General features: G+C 36.1%; 1 protein-coding gene across 3 annotated transcripts in view; it reads left to right on the top strand.

Annotated features, from left to right (window-relative positions):
- LOC149798311 (uncharacterized) overlaps positions 1-24690 on the top strand; it is a 72399-nt gene that overhangs the window by 37625 nt on the left and 10084 nt on the right. For all 3 annotated transcript variants that reach the window (XM_089963444.1, XM_089963446.1, XM_089963445.1), the window contains exons 19-23: positions 3540-3602; positions 5679-5848; positions 8572-8748; positions 11121-11235; positions 20691-20827. In XM_089963444.1, the coding sequence (XP_089819570.1) occupies positions 3540-3602; positions 5679-5848; positions 8572-8748; positions 11121-11235; positions 20691-20827 (662 nt within the window). The remainder of the gene's footprint in view (positions 1-3539; positions 3603-5678; positions 5849-8571; positions 8749-11120; positions 11236-20690; positions 20828-24690) is intronic.

The raw sequence follows: 24690 nt of genomic DNA on the forward strand, positions 1-24690 counted from the left end.
TGCATTAAGATTTGGTTTAAGTTTTTCATTTGTCTGTATTAATTAAACCCCATGATAGATTCTGATTGTGATTCTTTATGAACCTTTGACAATTTATTCCTTAACTTGCTTGCTTGCCTGGTTGGGGTCAAAGTCATAGTCATGGAAAATGTGTGCTGTAGTTTTGATTTAATTTTTTTAATTTGTATTATATTTCCTAGACTCCTTGATGAGGTTTTTAACTCTAGTAGTCATAGACCATAAGAGATATGGGGATGTCTTTTGAATGTTGCCTGCCTGTCTAATAGCAAAAGTTTGTTATCGCTACTCCTTCTAAACTGCTTGGAGGATTTCCAGGAAACTTTACATGCAAATTCATCCAGTGGTCTAGTTGATCTAAATGAAAATGGTTTTGTTTGAAAATCTTGTTATTGCCGTTCCTCCTGAATGGAAGGGCATATAAACATGGAGTTTTCACTAAAAGACTTCTTATGTTGCTTAGTTGGTCCTCAATGAAAATTGTGCTGATCTCATGTCCAGTATGGCCACCACAATGTCCATCAATGAACATCAATGTAATGCTTCTCCTTCTAAATGGATGGTCATATCAATATTGGTTTTCACTAAATATAAAAATTTTTGATGTCTGGGTGGTCCTAAGTAAAAATGGTGCCAATCTGATGACCAGCATATGAGCCACATCAGCCATCTGGAAAAATATCGTAACTCTATCTAAATGGATAGTTATTCTGATACGGGGTTTCCACCTAAAGACTTCTCACGATGTCCAGTTGGTCTTAAATAAAAATGTTGCTGATCTGACATCTAGTATGACTACCACAGCAGCCATCTCGAAAAAATCTTGTTATTGCTTCTCCTTCTGAATGGATGGATTTATCAACGTGAAGTTTTTGCTAAAAGACTTCTTGTGATATCTAGTTGGTCCTAAATGAAAATGGTGCCAAACTGATGTCCAGTATGGGCACAACAGAAACTTCTTTTAAAAGTTTGTTATTGCTACCCCTTCTGTATGGAAAGTCATATTAATGAAAAAGCTGCCAATATGAAGTCAGATCTAGATACCATGGTGCCATAATGTTATCACTATTCTTCCTGAACAGAAAGTCATGTTGACATGGTTTTTTCACCAGAATTTTTATGATACCTAGTTGATCCTTAATGTAAATGGTGCCAATCTGATGACTGATGTGGCTTCCACCATTGGCCAGCTTGAAAATCTGGTTATCACTACTTCTTATGGATGATTGGTCATATCAGCTTGAGGTTTTCATTAAAAGACTTCCTATAATGTTTTGTTGATCATAAATTGGAGTCAAATAATCATTGTGCCAGTCATACATACAATATGACTGCACTGACAACTGTCTTAAAGATCATGTTGTCACCACTGCCCATAAATGAATGATCAATATAAGATGGAGTTTTGACTAAAAGACTTCTTATAATGTCTACTTTGTCCTAAATCAAAATGGTGCCAAGTTGACTTCCAGTTAATTTGAAACTCGTATTAATGCTAAAGAATATCACAGATGCTTTCAAAACTCAGCATTTAAAAGGAAGAAATGGTCTTATCTTGAATTCTTGGAAATTCTTGTTGCTAAGTAGAGTGCCAGTCCCATCAAGAGACTCTTGTTTCATACTTGAATGAGTCAATATAAAGCTGACAAGTGATTAAGTGACAAGCTTTGCTTGCACCTTTGACCCTAATGTCAAGGTCACATTTAATCAAAGTTGCATTATGGTTTTGGTTAATTATTTGTCATTTACTAATATTTCCTAAGGGGCCACCCATAAATGACGTCACGCGATTTTGGCCAATTTTTGACCCCTCCCCCCTCCTCTTCACACATTTTTAAAACAAATTCCTTCCCCTCGTCACACATCATCACAAATGTGTGACCCCCCTCCCCCCCAGGTGCGTGACGTCATTTATGAACAATCCCTAAACCCATAGATAGATATTCTTCATACTTATACATATTAGTCAAATCAGCATTGACCTAAGCAAATCATACTGTGATATCATTTGACTTTGATATCAAGGTCACAGCAAAAGTTTGTGTTTATGTTTTGGTTCAACTTGAATCATGGAAGCATCATTCAGGTTGATTTTTTTTAATCATTATCAACCTTAGAGAAATAATTCTGCAATATGCTTGCTCAACCTTTTGACCTTAGGTCAGACTCTTATGTTTTTGATCATGGACCCAGCATGGAGGCTGTCGGTTCCTTGTTTACAGAAAAAGACTATTTAAGCACATTTTTGAGTGATGTTTATGCCAGTACAAATTTATGGAACTTTGCAAAATAAAGCAGAGTATAAATACTGAATCATGGGATTACTAATCACATCCATAATTTGACTGCAATGCATCGTCATTCTTGTATGACCTCCTTGTCAAAAATTAATTTATATTATACTTTCTTATTCTGCATCAAACATACATTTGGGGAAAAGATCATGTAAAGTACTGTACAATCTCTATATAGTATGGTAACATTTTTCAGTAGCACAATTTTGACCATTCTAGTATCAAATCAGTCTTGTATTGATGTAACACTGTTATTAGGGAAGGTAAATCATGTGGAGGTATAATAGAAAACACCTCACTGAATGGATCTGAAAGCAGGTTTGCAAGACATGTCAAGGGTCTGCTCTCTCTCTCTCTCTCTATTCAGAGAGCACTCCTTCTGCTAAGAAAAACTTTGTTTGTTTAGAGAGGTGGTCTCTCATATTTGAAGTTGACACATCGTCAGTTTTCATTATGGAATTGCATGCTGTCCATAAATTGTAAAGTCATCTGTGAAGACACTCAAAAAATTTATTTACAGATCAAAGATACAACCTTGGTTATTAAACACATAAATAATAAATAGATCAACTGAATAAATAAAAGAATGTAACAGATGTACTGTAACCAGGCAACATTATCTCTAAATGTAGCATTGGCCTCATGGGCAGATTTTAATAAGAGTAACATCCGTATACCAAGAAAAAGTGCAAACCTATACAGTAACATTAGACTTGACGTGTCCAGAAAAAGAAAATAACTTATGAGAAAAAAACAAAGACTTCATCAGCCATGTGAATAGATATTGTTACTCCACAAAGAAACTATTTAAGAGCACAGTACCTATAGTGTGACATTGGAAGGGCACAGTACCTGTAGTGTGACATTGGAAGGGCACAGTACCTGTAGTGTGACATTGGAAGGGCACAGTACCTGTAGTGTGACATTGGAAGCAGAATGAGAAGATCTCTGTCATTATGACATCAGTGGCATTGTGCGGGTTATCACAACTGATGAAGACATAATGCAGACCTTAGAGTGTTATGTACATCCATGGCTGGTCCCTCTGGACCCATTGAATTGGCTATGCACACCCATGACCACTTCGTTCGAAAAGGGATGGTGAATTGTAATGGGATTTGCATGACTTTGGCGCTACATTGGTGATTAGTGATGTCGGGTATATGGTCTTTAGGATATGATTTTAAAAATCCAGACTCATCTTTTTTTGTTTTCTTGTTTGTTTAGAACAATCTTCACTTTGCCAGCAGAACCTCCTAAGTGGTCATGGTTACAAAGGATTAAATAAAGGTCAGTGGTATTTATATATCTGTGTTTGTGATGTGGATGTTCATAGCCTTGTAGTGTAAATTTTGCCTAAAAATCATGGTTGCTGGTTGGGTTCAGCAGGTTGTCACTCATAACAGTGGTTTTATATTACAAAATCGAACCATGCATGATGATATTGGTCATAAATGAAGAGTGGTTGCTCATAGCAGTGATTACTTTATTTTAGTGTATGCCATATAGATAACAATTGTGATTCATTATCATGAATACAGAACAGAAAACGGCACCTCATCTGGTGTTGCTTCACATTGACATGCGTCAAAAGTGCTTGCCTTTACTAATTACTGCCATCTCATCCCTGTCTGCGTGGGTTTAAGTCTCAAGCTCAGTTAATATGGGTATGTGAGAAAGCTTGCGGGTAGCATCTCATGGTTTGGTGGTTCTTATCAGGGTTTTCCTTCACCTGTTATACTGGACACAATGTATAACCTGCAATTAGGTTGAAGATGACAACTTATCTGGTGTTACATCACATTGACATTTTGTATCCAAATTAAGTTGTTAGAGTTAGAATTTGATAATGTTGGATAAAGCTGTAGTTTGAAAAAAGAATGGTACCATTTCATGATATTTTGTGATATAAGTGTAATTGGTAAACAAAACTTAGGCCTATTTTTGGCATTTTTAACATTCATACGGCTCCACCATTTTTAATTTCGTTATTACTCATCCATTTTATTTTAAAGTGTCTGTGTGGCACTTCTTTTTTTTGATAGGTTGCATAAACATATTTATTGTATCACAGCTACAAATTTAACATGGTTTCTGATTTGGTCAGTGTGATAATTTTCAGTAGTAAAATCAGTGCTAAAGTGTTTTAAATTTTGTCCCCATTTTAGCGTTACGACTCACCTTGTGATGTAGGGTCACAGACAATTACATCCTGGCTATCTTTTTGACAGAGTTTTCTGAAATATGTTAAAATATGGATAAGCATCTTGTAATTTAGGATTTGATGATTAAATGTTGGTTTTAGTGTTACAGGTATCCATTTTACAAGCTCTCCTAGTCTCCACCTGTCAAGCACTATGTGCAGCACTGAATCCACCTCACCACTGTCATCTTTAAATCTCCAAATATGAAACTAAAATCTCCGTAATAGGAGGAATTTTGAAGTGCCTGTCATGAAACTGTATTGAGTCTCAATACTTACAAAAAATATTTCAAAGTCATGAATGTTGCCCAATTTTAGCACTTCAGAAAAAATACGCACAAAATATATATTCCCCCCCCACATATAATGGTCCTAAGCCCCAGCTTCACAGAACTTACAAAAGTCCACATGCAGTGTGGCCTGTGAATTAAGCATCATTTCTGAATGAGTCAGTTGCATTATTTAATATAGATATAAAAAAACCATCCCTGAATTTCACAAAAGGAACTTAAGTTTTGACTTCAAGTTTAGAATCTAGTGATAATAGTAAAGTGAGACCTGGTACTTTGAATTCAGATTTAATATTAATATTGTGACTTTACGATTTATAGCTGTATACAACCTGCTGGGTTTCATAGTTGCTGCCAGTCATGCTTTTAAGATCAAATGAACAATGATTCTTCTGTGGAAACAATAGGACACATTTCCCTAATCCAATAATTTAATTATCAACAAAAATATCATTTTCCCAAACCACCAAAATTTATACCCAAGAAATTTAAAAAATTCACTATGTTTACTTCCTATTTTTAACAAGTACCAACACTGTAAATGTATCAAGTACTCTGTGGGATATCAAGTACTCAGTGGAATATCAAGTACTCTCTGTGGGATATCAAGTACTCTATGGGATAGATATTGGTTTGATTTGATTGATGAGGTTAATGCTATCAGAAAACTCAATTTTAGCTATGTTTTCCAGTCTTAGATGGAAAACCACTATCCTTTTGTACGCCTGAACTAGGGGTTGAATTTGGGACCACATAGATAAAGAATAAATGCATTGCCCCTATGGATTAAAATTCCCCAGATTATATCGATTAAAGCAGGCAATATATTCATTGTAATGTGATCTCTTGCAAATATTTCTTCCCTGTCAACAGGAGATCTTACAGGGCAAGCTGGTGCCACCATCAATTCTCAGTCAGCAGGGACTGTACAAAACATCAACATTGCCAACATCACAGGGATCCCTCCCAACATCAACATACAGAATCTCCAGGGGCTCCCAGGGATGAACATAGCAAACTTGTCTGGGCTACAAAATATGCAGGTATGGGAACGGTCAGATGACTGACATATTGCATCATATTGTAACACCTTTCTATATCTCTCTCTCTCAAAAGAGAAACATCAGACAAGATACAAAATGTACAGTGATCCAGCTGTTGAATATTTTTAATAAGCTCAAAATTGTTCTTGAAGAAATTTTCATTAGCAATTTTTTGTTGTACATTTTTTCTTCATGTTTACAAATAATTGTCAGGTAAAAGTGATTATAATTTTTTTCAGGCATATACATAATTAGCAGTTAAAAGTAATTATAATTTGTAGCCAGTTTGCATGTAAAAAAAATATAGAGACAAGACATTGTCAAAGGCTAAAACTAAGAACTTATTACTGGCCTCTTTTGTGTTGATTTTTCTTGAGCCATAGTGAATCATTCTCACAATTTATACAAATCTGCTGTGAAGAAATGATTTCTGGCTCAATCTGTGATTTAATAATAGATTCATTACCCATTGATATTCATGTTATCATAATACTGTGATGAAAATGTAAAGCAAAACACCATGCTTGTAAATCTATCTGATAACATGTGCCAGATCATTGTTCGTTTATATGAAAGTGTACAGTAGCTGATGTGTATTTTATCAGTAGAACATGCAGGGATGAATTGTTCGATAGTCATTGTCACTGCCATTAGTCTGCCAATCTGAATTGTTCCACAGTCATTGTCACTGCCATTAGTCTGCCAGTCTGAACTGTTCCACAGTCATTGTCACTGCTAAGTCTGCCAATCTAAATTGTTCCAGTCATTGTCACTGCTGTTAGTCTGCCAATCTGAACTGTTCCACAGTCATTGTCACTGCCATTAGTCTGCCAATCTGAATTGTTCCAGTCATTATCAATGCCATTAGTCTGCCAATCTGAATTGTTCCACAGTCATTGTCACTGCTGTTAGTCTGCTAATCTGAATTGTTGTTGTTGTTGGGTTTAACGCCATTTTTCAGCACACGATAGGCTATACATGGCGGCCAGTATTAATGGTGGAGGAAGAACCTGGAAAAACCCCAGAAAGAACCACCGACCCATGAGAAGCTACTGGCAAGCTTTCTCACATACTCACATTAGCCAAATCTGAGACTCGAACCCACACAGACAGGTGAGATGGCAGTGATCCGTAACGGAGAGCTCTTTAGACCACTTGGCCACTCGGGGCCCCCAATCTGAATTGTTCCACAGTCATTGTGACTGCCATTAGTCTGCCAATCATCTTCAATCTCATTACTATGGGATACATCAGAGTCAGTCGTCTGGAGAAAAGAGTAAATTCTGCTGCCTTAGACTTGGGACAGTATTTTCAAGCCTTTACTGTGATTTAATTTTTTTTGGTGTTTTGGCCAAAAATAAGTGTTTAAATTAGTGTATTTGGGAAGGGGTCCTTTGTTTCCTCAGCAAGATCATTGCTTGTTGGGTCTTTACATTTGTGAGTTAGAGCAACCATAAAATGTACCATGAAATTGGTACCACAAAAACGTGAATTTTAAAGCCTTCCTCAGGGTGCTAACTTGATTATTTATCTAAATGTCTAATCATTATTATGTGTTGCTCAACTCTTGTAGTTTCTGATAGAGGATTGTATTAGACCATGGTTGATGCTGACTTGAGAATTGTTATTAAATGGGAGATAATAATGGTCTGGGGAAAAAAAGTTGAACGGAGACTGAGTAATGGGACACTAAATTAAACAAGACTAAATGAGTAATGGGACACTGAATTAAAAGAGACTAAATGAGTAATGGGACACTGAATTAAAAGAGACTAAATGAGTAATAGGGCACTAAATAAACAGACTAAATGAGTAATGAGACACTAAATTAAAAGAGACTAAATGAGTAATGGGACAGTAAATAAACAAACTAAATGAGTAATAGGACACTAAATAAACAGACTGAATGAGTAATGGGACACTAAATAAACAGACTAAGTGAGTAATAGGACACTAAATAACAGAGACTAACTGAGTAATGGGACACTAAATTAAGCAAAACTAAATGAGTAATGGGACACTGAATTAAAAGAGATTAAATGAGTAATAGGGCACTAAATAAACAGAATAAATGAGTAATGGGACACAAAATTAAAAGAGCTGAAATGAGTAATGTGGCACTAAATAAACAGACTAAGTGAGTAATAGGACACTAAATAAACAGACTAAGTGAGTAATAGGACACTAAATAAACAGACTGAATGAGTAATGGGATGCTAAATAAACAGAATAAGTGAGTAATAGAACACTAAATAAACAGAGACTAAATGAGTAATAGAACACTAAATAAACAGACTGAATGAGTAATTTGACACTAAATAAACAGAGACTAAGTGAGTAATGGGACATTAAATAATCCATCATCATAAAGATATGTAATCAAGTTGTAGACATGGGCAAGTCATATATTTTGATATAGTGAAATCAGGGCTGCAGAGACCACCTCTTATTTGAAGTGGCAAAATTTTAACTTTTCATTAGTCAGTTGGAACTGATGTCACCCAATGTCATCCTGAAAGTGTCATTGGTAGAGAGATGTCAAGAAATTAACACTTGTAGTTCTCCATCCAAGGTTGGTGGTTTTCACAGATTTTTTAATTTTACCACCCTAAAGACTGCCATGCTTCACCAGTTGGGCCATCAGGAGTACTCACAACACATTTGTGGAGCTTGTTTTACAGTCTCTGTAAAATAAAATAATGTTTATTTTATTGATATTTAAGGTGTCCTTGTCCCTGCCAGGAATAGCAGTCCCCATCAGTATGATAACCACCACACCTGTGTTACATCAGACTCAGGCTGGTATCCTGGTCAGCTCTCTGCCACCCAATGTTTCTGCAGTCACCACCCCCCATGGCACAGCAGGATCTGGTACCACTGTCACAGCTGGCAGTGGACAGGTAAATAGTGCTTTTTTTCCTAGCAGTTGGACAGGTAATTAGTGCTTTTTCCTTAGCCATAATTTTTCACACGGCTGTGATCCAGGTGTGTGTCTCTCGCGGATGAGTTAGCAAGTGAGTGAGTGAACAATTGATCACATTGCATGAAGGGGGTACTAAAGTCGATCCCATGCTAAATAACAAAAGCTCTTGGCACTTCTCGTCTCATCCTCAGAGGAACAAAACTATAATCATTTACTCTTGCATATAGTAATAATTCAAGAGAATTATAACATTTGTATATTTTGATTCTTCATATCTGGTTAATCCCATATGTTTCCTGTTTGTTAAAAAACCACATGACCAGCGAGTGTTGTAGTCATTTTTACCTATACAACACCTGGCTCACATGACTTAAAGAACAATTAGTACTGTCAGAATTCTTGGCAGTCAAGAAAATACTTTTCTAGTCAGGTAAATAATTATCCGAAATGCCACATCAGGATTGGCTACCATAGCTACAGATCTCTGTTACCAAGTAATGCCATTCAACAACTCCATAGCTTCTGCAACGTATACCATATCAGGATCCAGTACCAGTGTCACTCTAGCAAATGTAGTCAAGTTAGACCACTTGGTATTGTCTTGGTCAGTGCTCACAATAGCACATAAGGGACCATAATCACCATCAGCAGTGTCATTGGCCAGGATGGGCCAAACAAAATGCCACATTAAGATCTGTTGAAGATCCTGATGTAGTAGTTGATTTATACTGTCACAGCAGACACTGGAATGGTAAGGCCAACCATTACCACCATGATCACCATGCCCAGTGACACATCAGGATTAGGTGTCACTGTTATAATTTAGTGGACAAATATGGGAAAAAGACACCCAACATCTTTACAGCTATATATCCAGTGCCATATCAGAGTCTAAAACCACTAATTTGAATCAGAGAAGGCTATCCAACATCCCCATGCCTCTTCACTACTCCCAAGACTACATTGGGATCTGGTATACTGTTACAGCAGGTACAGCCTTCCATTGTCAGCACATTCACCACTTCCAGCATTATATCTGTAATTACTGTCACTGCTGTCATTAGAGAGGTCAGACTACCCCATGTGTCCACAACCTCAGCTCCAAAGGCCACATTAAGATCTGGTACCAGTGTCCTAGTTCTCAGTGGACAGATACAGACTATAGTCATAACACTTATGACTATTAAAAAATCCATTGACAAAGTCACAGTTCTTTGAGGACTGTTAACATTCCCTTTCAACAACTCACAGTTCATGATACCTCCTCATTATCCAATTAAGTTTTAGTTGTTTGTTTAGTAATATATATTTTCATCTGATTACTTTAAATTTAGCCATATGTGTCTCTCCTATGCAAAGTTGGAATTTTTATGTCCTAAAGAGAAGAGACATACAATATTATCCTTGCCTGCCTGTCTGTCTTTTCCATCCATCTATCCATCCATCTGTTACACCCTGTTGTGGAAGAAACATAGTGTTATCTTTGTCTGTCTGTTTGTCTTTCCCATCCATCTGTCCCATCCTACATGTTCCATATTTGGGTCAATTTGTCCTGTACTATTGGCTACATGGTCATATAAATTTGTAGATGATGCATGGTGAATAGACATACTTTTACTTAAAAATAGGTTAGTTTAAGCTATATTTTATGCATCATTGGTTTCATTTAGGTCAGTTTTTCATTAATAACTGGTTGTACAGTCATGCAGCTTTATATTTTTATTGACTTTGAATGAATAATGCCTGTTAACAGAATTAGGCCACTTTGACTGAAATTTCATGCTTAATTGAATTAAGTTTTGCCTTTGACTCAGTTTACCATGTACTGTTGGTGACATGATCATGTACTTCATGTGTGAATTATGCTATTGAGTACTACACTCATTATAATAGAGGTGTAGCAATGTACTTGCAATTCTTTGAACACATTAATAGTCCTGTTATGTTTGTGTCATGAAATACAGTGGTAAAATAATTTGAAAAATCATTGATAATTTACAAATTCTAATATTTTGCTTGCCTTATGATGATTCAGCCTTTCTATTAGTTTATAGAAAATGTGTAAGCTGATTGATAAATCACTACCATCCTCAGTAAATGAATTTTCAGTTATTTGCAGGTGAAAATTTGATAATTTAATTAAACCTACAAGATGTCATCATTGTTATTTATACTTTATTGTTGTGTACTGACAGGTTCTTCTTTCTCTTATTAGACTGGTCCCTTGAGAAAGGGTAATTACTATTTTTCATTTTTGCTAGAAAAGCTTGGTGTGGTAACCAAAACTTTAATGGAGTGAACATTTGTCTAGATTATGTGATGAACAAAACTATTTAATTTTTTTTTCAGGGGTTAACATCTCTTGTAACATCAACAACAACCCTTGTTACCATGTGTCTAGCCTCAGTTACCTCTGCCCAGTCCCAGGTCACCAACACAACAGGAAATACACAAGTACTGACAGGTACAAAAAGCATACACTGCACAGTATGGAATAATCAAGCTGTAATATCATACAGAAAATGAAAGGAAAATACACAGGTTGTTAACAGGTTTAAAAAAAAGGATATACAAAATAACAGGCAGACTTAGTGTGGTTAGCAATACAGGAGTGTGACAGATTTCCATAATATAAACAGGATGACAGAAAACATGCATGTTATGAGAGAAACACAATATAACTTCGATAACTCACATGCCAGTTACTTGAACACTAAACCTTACTTGGATGACTTGCTTGGAGTGGATGTAAATTCTTCCCTTGTCATTGACCTCTAAAACAAAAGTTTGAGCCAAGAGAACTAAAAGAGGTTTGAAAGTTTTTTTATGGTATAAAGGGCACTTCTCTTGTGGGCATAATTAGTATGTTACACAGGTTATGACCAAACCAGTAAATCAAACAAGATGTGATAGATATATACAAATACAGATTGACAGGGAATGAAAAAAGTTGTGACATGTACAAGTACAGTGACAGGGAATCAAGCAAGTTGTGACATATATGTACAAGTAAAGAGTGACAAGAAATCAAGAAGTTGTGACATAGATGTACAAGAACAGTAACAGGGAATCAAGAAAATTGTGACAGCTATGTACAAGAACAGAGTGACAGGGAATCAAAAAATTTGTGACATGTATGTACAAGTACAGAGTGACAGGGAATCAAAAAGTTGTGACATCTGCTACAAGCATACACAGTATGATATGCAATATAGTTGTTAGAATTACTAATTTTGTATAAGGTCTGATGTGCTCAAACTTGGATTTAGACCTGTGTTAATAACATACTCAGCTGAACAGACAATTATTTTTGTGACATCATGGTTTGAAATACACTTTATCATGTAGCACATTTTCTACTTGTTTCATGGTTTTGTTACCTGTTGAAGAATCTGGCAAATAAAAATTGCTGCCAAGAATTTGCAAAACAAAGAACTCCCAATGAAACAAGATTTAAGTTTTATTGACCAAAAGAGCCTCTTTAACACCTTTGAAATGCTATGGATAAAGGTCCAAATTATGTCAAATCAAATTCAGTAAAAAATATTTCTGTCAAAGAAAATTCCAGATAAGATTAACAGTAACAAATAAACTCTACTGTTTTCCCAATCCAGGAATTTGAGAAAGACAAAAATCCTGTCAGTCCCATCTATCTAGCATCCCAACAACCATTGATGACATCCCTGCTCACCCTCAGACAGCCAGCTGGTGGATGCCAGGCTTCTTCATTTCTCGCAATCTTGGATGGACCTATCTCACAAAACAAATGGGTGATCCAGGATGTTCAGACAGGCTTTGATTTTATTTATTCAGCCCCGTCCTCCTAGATTTTACTCTTCCATGACAGACATACTGCCTCATCCATGGAAGGTGAACACACACTAGAAGGAGCTCTGGTCATTACTGTACAAGTGGGTGGTGGAGAGCATTTGCAGATCAAACTCTCCCGTTTTCCTCCATGCTGTTTCAAGTGCTTAAGGCCAACTAAAAAGTCAGGGCAGTTTTAGATCTCATTTGGCTCGCAAATACATAGCCATGCCAAACTTCAAAATGGAGACAGAACATTAAGTCAGGCATTCCAAAAACATGATGGAATTTGTGATGAATTTAGACCTAACTGATGCATATGTTCACATCACTATTCACCAGTGTTTTCCAGAGAATGATGTACCAATTATATGCACTATATATCATTTGGTCTCTATATCAGCCCATGGTCATTCACAAAGGTCATTAACTGTACTTTAACTTCCTTTTGCTCCATCCACATTGTCAGCAGCAGCTGTGGTGTACCTCAACGACATCCTCAAAAACACATGGCAAATGTATCTTTGATACAGGGCAGGAACAGCCTCCTTTTCTTTTGGATCATTATGGGTGCATTGTGAACTGGGACAGGTCAGATCTCATTCCATCGTAACATTTTGTCCATCTGGGCATAGAATTATTGAGCTTTGGACTTCAGTTTCCAACCGAAAGGGGATTTCAGCAAAAGATATTTCTGCATTTTCTTAGCCTACTTACCATATTTACCGTATATGTTGGGGCACCATATTTGTTGGGACACCATAAATTAATTTGAAAAGTAATTTTTGTGTGCACTGTGTTCTGGGACACATCGTTTTTTTCAAGTCGTAAGTTGTGAGACACCTTTTAAATCATTTGAAAATTACATGTCGGAAATTGCACTCCAACTGAAATTTTATTTTAAAAAATATGTACTTGAAATAAAACTGTTTAATCCACTGCAGCAGCATCTCATCAACACAACCCTTCTCCTGCACATGTAAGATCTATTCTTTTGGTACATGAATATTTTTTTAGCTTCTCATACTGTGAAAATTGTTAGAGGCAACACACCACCTGAAGCGGAAACTGCAAGGACAAAAGTCAGATTTTTTCAAATCTGCACTAATCTTGCTAATTCTCACACTTTTGACACCCATCTTATTGCCAGTCCATCCAGGAATGCGATCAAAGTACACTAGAATTTCATCCATGTTAATAAAGATCATATTGTTGGCGAATGATCTGTTTCTCTTCTGGCCTTCACGAATTCATCATGTGATTTTATTTTCTCCAAATCTTCTGGATGATGCTGGGTCGTCGATGTTTGTGCATGAAGCACTATATTGTGTAACTTTAAAAAACTGTTCCATTGTTTCACTTTATTTTCAAAATTTTCGTGAATACTGGTGAAAAGGAACCAAAGTTAGCTTCCATATCTCTGCCGTTTTTGTATATTCAAAGCTAAAAAATAAAAAATCGGCTCACTTAAAAGAATCTATAGTCGGCTTCCGAGGTCAGCTTGCTTTGCAATAAAATGACCTTTGTATTGATATCCTTTAAAAAAAATCGGCTTCCGAGTCCAAAGTCAGCTTCTGATGTTGGCTTGCTTTTTAATAAAAATAACCTTTGTCTTTAATGTCCTGTCGGTAAGTTCAAAGAAGAAGTTTACTGCTGGCTGCCAGTTGTATTTATTTACCACCAGGGCTTCTATGTGCTTGGCATATGTAGTAATAATTAATACAAAGGTGCACTAATGTCTGTGGGTAAATAGTAATGATACTTTTGTAACCCGCGCTGGTGAAAAGATTATCACTTGCACTCAAGTGAATGTGTTTTGAAATAATGATTTTTATTTGCGAGATACTGTCATACGGTAGACCTGGATATAAATTAATCTTGGCTATTCTGCACCTAACACCATGCCATGCATGAATGGCAGTTGTCTCCAATATATCGGTTGATTATTTCCCTCTTGTTTGTGAAATCATTTGCTTCTCTTCTGGCCTTCACGAATTCGTCACATGATTTTATTTTCTCCAAATATTCTGGGTGTTGCTGGGTCATTGACATCTGTGCACAAAGCACTATATTGTGTCACTTTAAAATTTGTTCCATTGTTTCAATTTATTTCCAAAATTCTCATGAATACAGTTGAAAAGGAACCCAAGTTTGCTTACATATCTCAGCTGTCTTTGTATATTCAAAAATAAAAATCAGCTCACTTCACAGAATCCATAGTCAGCATCCGATGTTGGCTTGCTTTGCAATAAAATAACCCTTGTATTGATATCCTTTACAAAAAAAAGTAACCAAAGTTGGCTTCTGAGATCAGCTTGCTTTGTAATAAAAATAACCTTTTGTCTTTGATGTCCTGTCGGTTGGTTCAAAGAAGGAGTTAACTGCTTGCTGCCAATCATGTTTATTCACCACCAGGGCTTCTATGTGCTTGGCATCTGCGGGTAAATAGTCAGGATAGTTTTGTAACCCGAGCTGGTGAAAAGATTGTCCCTTACACTCAAGTGAATGTGTTTTCAAATGATGATTTTTATTTGCGAGATACTGTCATACAGTAGACCTGGATATAATTCAGTCTTGATTATTTTGCACCCAGCACCATGTCATGCGTGAATGGCGTCTTCAAGATATCGGTTGACTATTTCCCTCTTTTTTGTGGTTTTGTTGGCTCCAGTTTTCATCGGATACCATGTTCAAACCATTGAGCACAACCACACACAATTGTTTCTCAATGTTCATGTCAATGAACAACGTGGTGTGTGGTATTGGACATAATTGATACACGCTACAATATGGAAGCCTATGCTACTTATACAGATTTCGTGGAAATATTTTATTCTTTAATGCTCATGTTGAAAAAAGGAATAAATTATAACAACACAAAGTTAATTTCTTTCTTTTTATTATCAATTAAGCGTTTTATTTATCTATTTTATTGCAATGTGCAGTGGTGGGGGGGTCAAGCACAAATGCAATACAAATTTATTTTGTTTCTTAAGTCTTGGGACATATGACCAAAGTGAAAAAATGTTTCACCATAAGTTCTGGGACAGGAAAAAAATTAATTATTTTATCATGTCCCAACATATGTGGTAAATACGGTAACGTGGCAGCAGATTTGATTCTTCTTGGTTACCTTTTCATTCACCCATGGCAGATTACCTGCTGGCCCAGTAGCACCCCCCATTCTGGTCAGCTCAATCAACAAACTATGATCTCAACAAAAGTGGTATCATTCCTGCATCAGTGGTACAACAAGCAATGGCTCATGGCATGAGTTGCTCTGGAAATTCCCAACCAGATGTGACAATTTACACAGATGACAGTTTGTATTGTTGGGAAGCCACTTGTTACCCATCTTTGCCACAGTTAGTAGCAAGTGGGGATTACCAGAGGAGTTCTGGAAATGAAAGCCATCATAAATATCTTTCATTTTTGCAAGGATTAAATTTATGTGATGATAATTTTGATCATGTGAGGTTGTGGCCTCTCTTGTTTGATAGGGGGAAGGGACCAAATCACCTGACCCACATGTTCTGGTCTTGGACTACCTGCACTGCTTTGCGTAGATTACAGTTCAGATCAGGCATATTCACCAGCAAGCTCAGTGTCCTTGCTAACTCACTGTCAAGGGGTCAGACACTTCACACAGAGTGGTCCCTCCATCCATCATTTTAAAAAAATATTATTTGTGTACATTTTGGGGTTGTCCATTGATAGGCCTTTTGTGATAGGTGGTATCGCAAACTGCTGACCTTCATCTCCCCTGTCTCAGACTCAGAAGCCTGGGTCATGGATGGAAAAGGTTTTGGTCTTATGCATGCCCTGTCCAGTTTTGATACCAAAAATAATGCAGAAAATGAGTGGTTGGAAATGCAAGGTGATTCTGATAGCTCCCATGTGGTGGGACAAGTCCTGGATGAATAATTTGCTTGATCTAGAAATTGATGTCTCTAAGAAAATTCCCCAACTGCTTCAAACAGTCACTGATACAGGTGTTTCTTCCCTGCCTGGACAGGCTTTTCTTTCATGCGTGGCTCTTGTCAGGAGATTTTTGCATGAAAAAGGAATTGTAGCCTTCTTTCATGGAGAGAATCACATGAGCTAGAATTCCCTCAACTTTAAAGGCTTATGAGGTAAAGTGTTTCTTTTTCAGGGACTGATACGATGTCCATAGTGCCTCAATACTACAAGTGGGTAGTGGAGAAAGTTTGCAGACTGAACTCTCCAGTTTTCCTCCAAGCTGTTTCAAGTGCTTAAGGCCAACCGGAAGCAGTTTTAGATCTTATTTGGCTCAGCAAATACATAGCCATGCCAAGGTCCAAAATGGAGATGGCACATTCATTCAGGCTTTCCAAAATCACGGTGGATTTTGTGGCCGATTCAGACCTTTTTCTATGATGTTTCAAGAAGAAAATTTTAACCAAAATTATCATCAAAGGTTCCACTCCATGATCTCCAACATATTCAGGCCTCATGGTATCAGGATATCATAAAGGTCAGACCTCCCATACAGTTGTGACCTGAATGGGCCAAAATCTCTTGCCCAGTTCCTAAATGGAATCTGTCCAAGGTTCTAACATGGCTCAACTTGATCAGTTCAAGCCTTTAGCTAGGACTTCACTGAAGCTGCTATCATACAAAGTGTTTTCTGATAGCCATAGCTTTGGTATGTAGGGAATGCAAGTTGCTTGCCCTTTAAATGGAGTTAAACTTTGGTATGCAGGGAATGCAAGTTGCTTGCCCTTTAAATGGAGTTAAACTTTGGTATGCAGGGAATGCAAGCTGCATGCCCTTTAAATGGAGTTAAACTTTGGTATGCAGGAAATGCAAGCTGCATGCCTTTTAAATGGAGTTAAACTTTGGTATGCAGGGAATGCAAGCTGCATGCCTTTTAAATGGAGTTAAACTTTGGTATGCAGGGAATGCAAGCTGCTTGCCCTTTAAATGGAGTTAAGCTTTGGTATGCAGGGAATGCAAGTTGCTTGCCCTTTAAATGGAGTTAAACTTTGGTATGCAGGGAATGCAAGCTGCATGCCCTTTAAATGGAGTTAAACTTTGGTATGCAGGGAATGCAAGTTGCTTGCCCTTTAAATGGAGTTAAACTTTAGTATGCAGGAATGCAAGTTGCTTGCCCTTTAAATGGAGTTAAACTTTGGTATGCAGGGAATGCAAGTTGCTTGCCCTTTAAATGGAGTTAAACTATTTCCAGTTCAGATCAGATGATTCACTAATGGTGAAAGCAGGCTTCGAAGTTTAGAATAGGTTCCCATCAGCAGGCAATTTAAGAGTGGTCATTTAATTTCTCTCCTCATTGTTGAGGGAGGCAGCATGGCAAGGCCCGGTATATACTCTCAAGCACTACTTGAAGCATATGGAGGGAAGGGTAATAGGGCCTGACAATTTCTCTTCTTCTGGTGAAGGTTGGTGAGTATTATTAAGGAAACATAATGGACTTAAATATTTACTTTTGTGTCATTTCTGGAATTTATTTTGCAAATGCCTTCAGAAGTATGAAGAAGATGAGTGTGTATCAATCATAATAGTTTTGTATGAAAAGAATTCATAAGGTAAAACCCACTGTCATTATTCCCAAAGGCAGACAGAATGCTCTGCGTGATTGAGAAACAAATGTTACAATAGAAATCAAAGTTCTTAAAGCAGTGGAGGCTGAATACATGTTAGGTAAAAACGTTTGCTCTTTAGTTACTCATATTGCTATCAGATTGAAAAGTAATTGCCAAAAATTGGTTACCTACCTACTACTTCATGTTTAATTCTAAACCGGACATACACTAATGGCATGTACAGAACAGCAGTACAATATCTTATAAAGAATACTGGGCAATGCACAAGTTGTGTCAATTACCAGTAGTATATGCAAATGATACGTAATACACAGTTTGTCAAGGGGTCTCTATTCAGTAGCACACTAGACATTTTGGAGGTTCAAAAGGTGCCATTAGCTATATACAATGCATAAATAACATCCCACTTTCATTTGTGTGTAGGAAGCTGATAGACTGATGCAAAGAATCAGATTAAGGACTGAAGATGGAAGAAATATGGCACAGACTTTATTTTGTCCTTAGTTTGCCACAGAATGGGAAATTTTTCTGTTGTATTTTGTTTGAATGGTTGAATATTTACTTAACCAGCAACACATGCCAAGCCAATAACATGGATATCTGAATAACTGGCAAATTTTTCTCATAAGTTAAGTTATATTGGCTTAAAAATTGTTGATAGAAAAGAATATACCCTGACAGGAGATGATCTTATGAAAATAATTTATGGATGAACTCATTAATGGGGGCCCCGAGTGTCCGAGCGGTCTAAAGTGCTCTCTGCCATGGATCACTGCCATCTCACCTCTGTCTGCATGGGTTAGAGTCTCAGACTCGGCCAATATGGGTATGTGAGAAAGCTTGCCAGTAGCTTCTTGTGGGTTGGTGGTTCTTTCCAGGGTTTTCCCAGGTTCTTCCTCCACCATTAATACTGGCTGCCATGTATAGCTTATCTTGTGCTGAAAAATGGCGTTAAACCATATGACAACAACAACAGCAACTTACAAATGTTAATAAGGTACCAGTTTTCAATAAGAAATAGTTTCAATATAATGTAATTATATTGAAAATATACTTAGACGTCAGGGAACTGTTAGTGATTTTGATAATTTTTAAGCTTAATATGGTCTCAGCACAAATTTTCTAAGTTTAAGGGTATAATTTATTGTGTAAAGTTCTTATGTAAAAAGTTAGAAATGACCTGCCAGACCACTGATCCCTTTCCAAGCAAAAACTGTAATCTGCAACAATAAATTATTTTTGAAATCAGATGTTAAAGCAACTAGTGAATAGAAATGGAATAAAATTTTTAATTTGAACATGGATTTGTGGTCTGAAATATATGCTAATATTTTGCAATAAAAAGAAACTCAAAATTGCAGTGGTTTCAATTCCATGCAATATATAGAATTTTAACAATGATTTCATTTTTGTACAAGATAAAATTGATACTGATAAATTTACTTCTGTAAAAAAAAAATCCAGAAACAATACTGCATTTGTTTTGGAAATAAAATGTAATAAACAGGCTGTGGAATGATGTATCACACTTGTTTCAGAAAAAATGAATATAGATATTGTACCAAGTGCAAGAAATGATATATTGGGAGATACTCATACAGAAAAATATGAGAAACCTTTTTATTTCTATCTTCTTACCAAGTACTAAATGTAAAATGAAAAGGGTATATCTACATTAGATGAGCTGAAACATTTTCTCAAAGACCACTATAATTTTGGAAAAATATATTGAAATCAAATCTGTTGAGAAAGATATTTTTTTATTTGTGAAAAATGGAAACCATTATTTTACCTATAACAAAGAAACAGGTGTAATCATGTAAATGTACATGTAATTGCATGATGTAGATTATATGGTATAATATGTTTATAGTATATAATGCCATGGCTGATCAACTAATATGATTTTGAAAACTTTTTCAACCTCTCTCTCTCTGTGACTGAGTCTCTCTGTGTGACTTAGTCTCTCTCTTTAGCACAGTCTCTCTTGGAAAATGATTGTACATCATAGTTTTAAATTAAAAAGACCTGTATCTGGAGCCAGGTGCAAAATAGAGAAGCAAATCCTTGTTAATCTATTGATGATAAAAAAAATATAAAAAATTGTTTACCGTTGTTTTGGTCTAATGTCTCAAAATTTAGTTTGACCAGCAGTATAAATAGTGAACCATTAAGATTGATGTTTGAGATAGGTATTTGCATTTTGGTATGTTTTTCACAGGTAGTTGTATACAAATATACAGTTTTTAGTGCCCTAAGGTCATATATAGCATTACTAACAGTATTGATGCTGTCAGCAGTTAAGTGTGGATTTTATTATACAAACTTTTATGTTTGAACAATGTATGTATGTACTTATGTGGGTGTGCATGTGGGGTGGGTAGGTTGGTGTATGCATGCATTCATGCATGCATGCATGTATGTATGTATGTAGGTAGGTAGGTCAGAAATAATCCTGAAATGAAATAAATAAACTAAAAAGAGTGTACATTACAACAGTTGCTTATTAAAGGTTGTTGCTTTGCAGGAGTGACTCCAAGCTCAGTTCTGACCAGTCAAACGGGAATGTTATCTGTTCCCATAAACTTGACCCAGCTTGTTCCAGCTGGGCTCAAGCAGCATGCACAGTTGAGGACATCTACCACCACACTCCCAGTTCTGCAGGTTTGTCAGTATATAAACAAATTCTTTGACTCCTAACTAACTTATCTGTTATACACATCCTAATCACTTTCATAAAATCTTCAATGCATAATTTAGTGGCATTTAAATTTCATTAAATATCTGCCCATCTGTGACAAATAAATTGTATGCCATATATTTTTATGTGATACTCAATACATTTTTTGCCAAAAGACCTCACTAAAACTTATTTTCAGCCACAAGGCAGATTGTGTCCAGTGTAGTACATATAACACATACAGTATTCATGCCAGAGACAGAAAATACAAGGCTGAAGATGAAAATCATCCATCTTTTCATTTGGAGATGTTTTTGTGCTTAAACATATCTGTGTTTACAGTGTTTTTTTTCATAATCTCTGATGTTACTAAATCAGCTTCAGGTATGTTATCACTCATTTTTGTCATTGTTTAAAATTATAAAATATTCTTGGAAAAAAGTAGATAATAAAAATGGTTTGCATGTTTAGACACAATTGGTTTCTCAAGACAGAATCATTTGTATAAAATTTATAGTGTTGGTGCTGCATACCTTACAGTCACTGTCAGTTTGCCACTTGCTACAGCATATGTGTTGATATCAGTAAAATGAAATCCAGTTTCTAATGTAGCAATAATCATGTCACAAATACATTATCTGAAAATCTGTAAATTGTTCAGGTGCTTGGACTTTTCCCTGCCTGAGGTATAATACATGTTATTAATGTATATACTTACTAACAAGTCAGGTCTAATGGCAGTAAACATATGTATATACTTACTACCAAGTCAGGTCTAATGGCAGTAAACATATGTATATACTTACTACCAAGTCAGGTCTAATGGCAGTAAACATATGTATATACTTACTACCAAGTCAGGTCTAATGGCAGTAAACATATGTATATACTTACTACCAAGTCAGGTCTAATGGCAGTAAACATATGTATATACTTACTACCAAGTCAGGTCTAATGGCAGTAAACATATGTATATACTTACTACCAAGTCAGGTCTAATGGCAGTAAACATATGTATATACTTACTACCAAGTCAGGTCTAATGGCAGTAAACATATGTATATACTTACTAACAAGTCAGGTCTAATGGCAGTAAACATATGTATATACTTACTAACAAGTCAGGTCTAATGGCAGTAAACATATGTATATACTTACTAACAAGTCAGGTCTAATGGCAGTAAACATATGTATATACAGTGGAACCTGTCTTGAAAGACCACTCCTTCTGCCAAAACATAATGGTCTCTCATGACAGGTGGTCTCTCATAACAGGTTATAACACTATCTAAATCTGTACATGGAGAACCTGGTCTCTCAAGACAGGCAGTCTCTCATAGCAGTGGTCTCTCAAGACAGGTTTTACTGTACTTACTAACAAGTCAGGTCTAATGGCAGTAAACATATGTATATACTTACTAACAAGTCAGGTCTAATGGCAGTAAACATATATATATACTTACTAACAAGTCAGGTCTAATGGCAGTAAACATATGTATATACTTACTACCAAGTCAGGTCTAATGGCAGTAAACATATGTATATACTTACTACCAAGTCAGGTCTAATGGCAGTAAACATATGTATATACTTACTACCAAGTCAGGTCTAATGGCAGTAAACATATGTATATACTTACTACCAAGTCAGGTCTAATGGCAGTAAACATATGTATATATTTACTACCAAGTCAGGTCTAATGGCAGTAAACATATGTATATACTTACTAACAAGTCAGGTCTAATGGCAGTAAACATATGTATATACTTACTAACAAGTCAGGTCTAATGGCAGTAAACATATGTATATACTTACTAACAAGTCAGGTCTAATGGCAGTAAACATATGTATATACTTACTACCAAGTCAGGTCTAATGGCAGTAAACATGTGTATATACTTACTACCAAGTCAGGTCTAATGGCAGTAAACATATGTATATACTTACTAACAAGTCAGGTCTAATGGCAGTAAACATATGTATATACTTACTAACAAGTCAGGTCTAATGGCAGTAAACATATGTATACCGTCACATAATGCACTGGTAAATTAGGGTCTATGTTGTTCTACTGATCAGTCCAAGCAAACTGCATCAGCTCCAATCTGCTGTTTCATTATGTGGCAGTAGATCTGAGTTTATGCATTTTCTTGTTGGATCTGACTTACAAGCAAGTACATACCATAATCTTTAGGATTTCAGCCCTACCATATGACCTTGAAACAAAGGCAAGACTGCCAGGTGGGAAAAGTAAATGAGGTCACTGGTTGCTTTCATGACTCTTTGCTTTTGATTCTGTGTCAGCAAGTCATCTTTCTTTCTTATTGATGTTGTGTGTTGAAATAATTGAGATATTTGAAAACTGACACTAGTAAATACTTTTAAATTTTGTCAGAGGAATTGAAGACATGTGAGAAGTAGAGACAAATTATTGATAAAAAGTTGTTAAAATCTATGCAATTTATTAGGAAGGTGTAACAGGTATAGTGCCAGGGTATGAACACTTTAAATTACTCACAAGGAGTCCTAGTTACAGTACTTGGGTACCAAAACTTGAGATTAACTTACATGGTGTATCTGTTACAGTGCTTGGGTACCAAAACTTGAAATTAACTTACAACGTGTATCTGTTACAGTGCTTGGGTACCAAAATTTGAGATTAACTTACAAGGTGTATCTGTTACAGTGCTTGGGTACCAAAACTTGAGATTAACTCATAAGGTGTATCTGTCACAGTCCTTGGGTACTAAAACTTGAGATTAACTTACAAGGTGTATCTGTTACAGTGCTTGGGTACCAAAACTTGAGATTAACTCATAAGGTGTATCTGTCACAGTCCTTGGGTACTAAAACTTGAGATTAACTTACAAGGTGTATCTGTCACAGTGCTTGGGTACCAAAACTTAAGATTAACTTACAAGGTGTATCTGTCACAGTGCTTGGGTACCAAAACTTGAGATTAATTCACAAGGTGTATCTGTAACAGTGCTTGGGTACCAAAACTTGAGATTAACTTACAAGGTGTATCTATCACAGTGCTTGGGTACCAAAACTTGAGATTAACTCACAAGGTGTATCTGTCACAGTCCTTGGGTACTAAAACTTGAGATTAACTCACAAGTCGTATCAGTTATAGTGCTTGGGTAACAACACTTGTGACTACCCCTTTCAAAAATATTCATTTATATTTGGATCTTTTAAAACTTTTGGGTAATCTTCTCAAGAAAATGAGTTGTGACACTGAAATATATTCAGTCCCTTGGGCTTATGCCGGAGTATTGTTGGTCAGTACAGGAATGTAGAAAGTATGTAAATTTATTGTTCGATGGTAGCTTTCTCATTTGATCTTTCCCATGTTATAAGTTCTGGTAATATATGAATATATGGCTAAGCGATGCTATAAATTTAGCTGGTTACTTACATAGTGCAGCATTCATCAATTGCATCTCCGGTCAAACAGATCTAGGTTACAAAGAGAGAATAAGTTATCTAAATCAATTAACTTGGGTAATAAATTGAAGACATGGAAAGTAGCTCACATTGATTGTGTCATCCTGTAAATGAATATTGAAAGAATACAGAAAATTGCAGTAAGACAAATATAAATCAACAAGAGGAAAATCTAGAGACAATGAAAGAGAGTAAATTTTCAAAATTGATTATGCAAAACAACTGATATGGTGGACACTGCAAATTGTTTGTACTTGTCATGCCATTCTGTACATGTATTTGGACAAGGAAAGAAAACATAAATTTAGACAAAAGTGAATCATTGCTGACAAGAACCACTAATTACCTAAACCAGTCCATCCCATGGGATGAAATCCAAAAAGTATTAGTACAGTCC

Source organism: Sinohyriopsis cumingii, chromosome 6 (assembly GCF_028554795.1).
Source record: "Sinohyriopsis cumingii isolate HCF-2022 chromosome 6, ASM2855479v2, whole genome shotgun sequence".
Lineage (NCBI taxonomy): Eukaryota > Metazoa > Mollusca > Bivalvia > Unionida > Unionidae > Sinohyriopsis > Sinohyriopsis cumingii.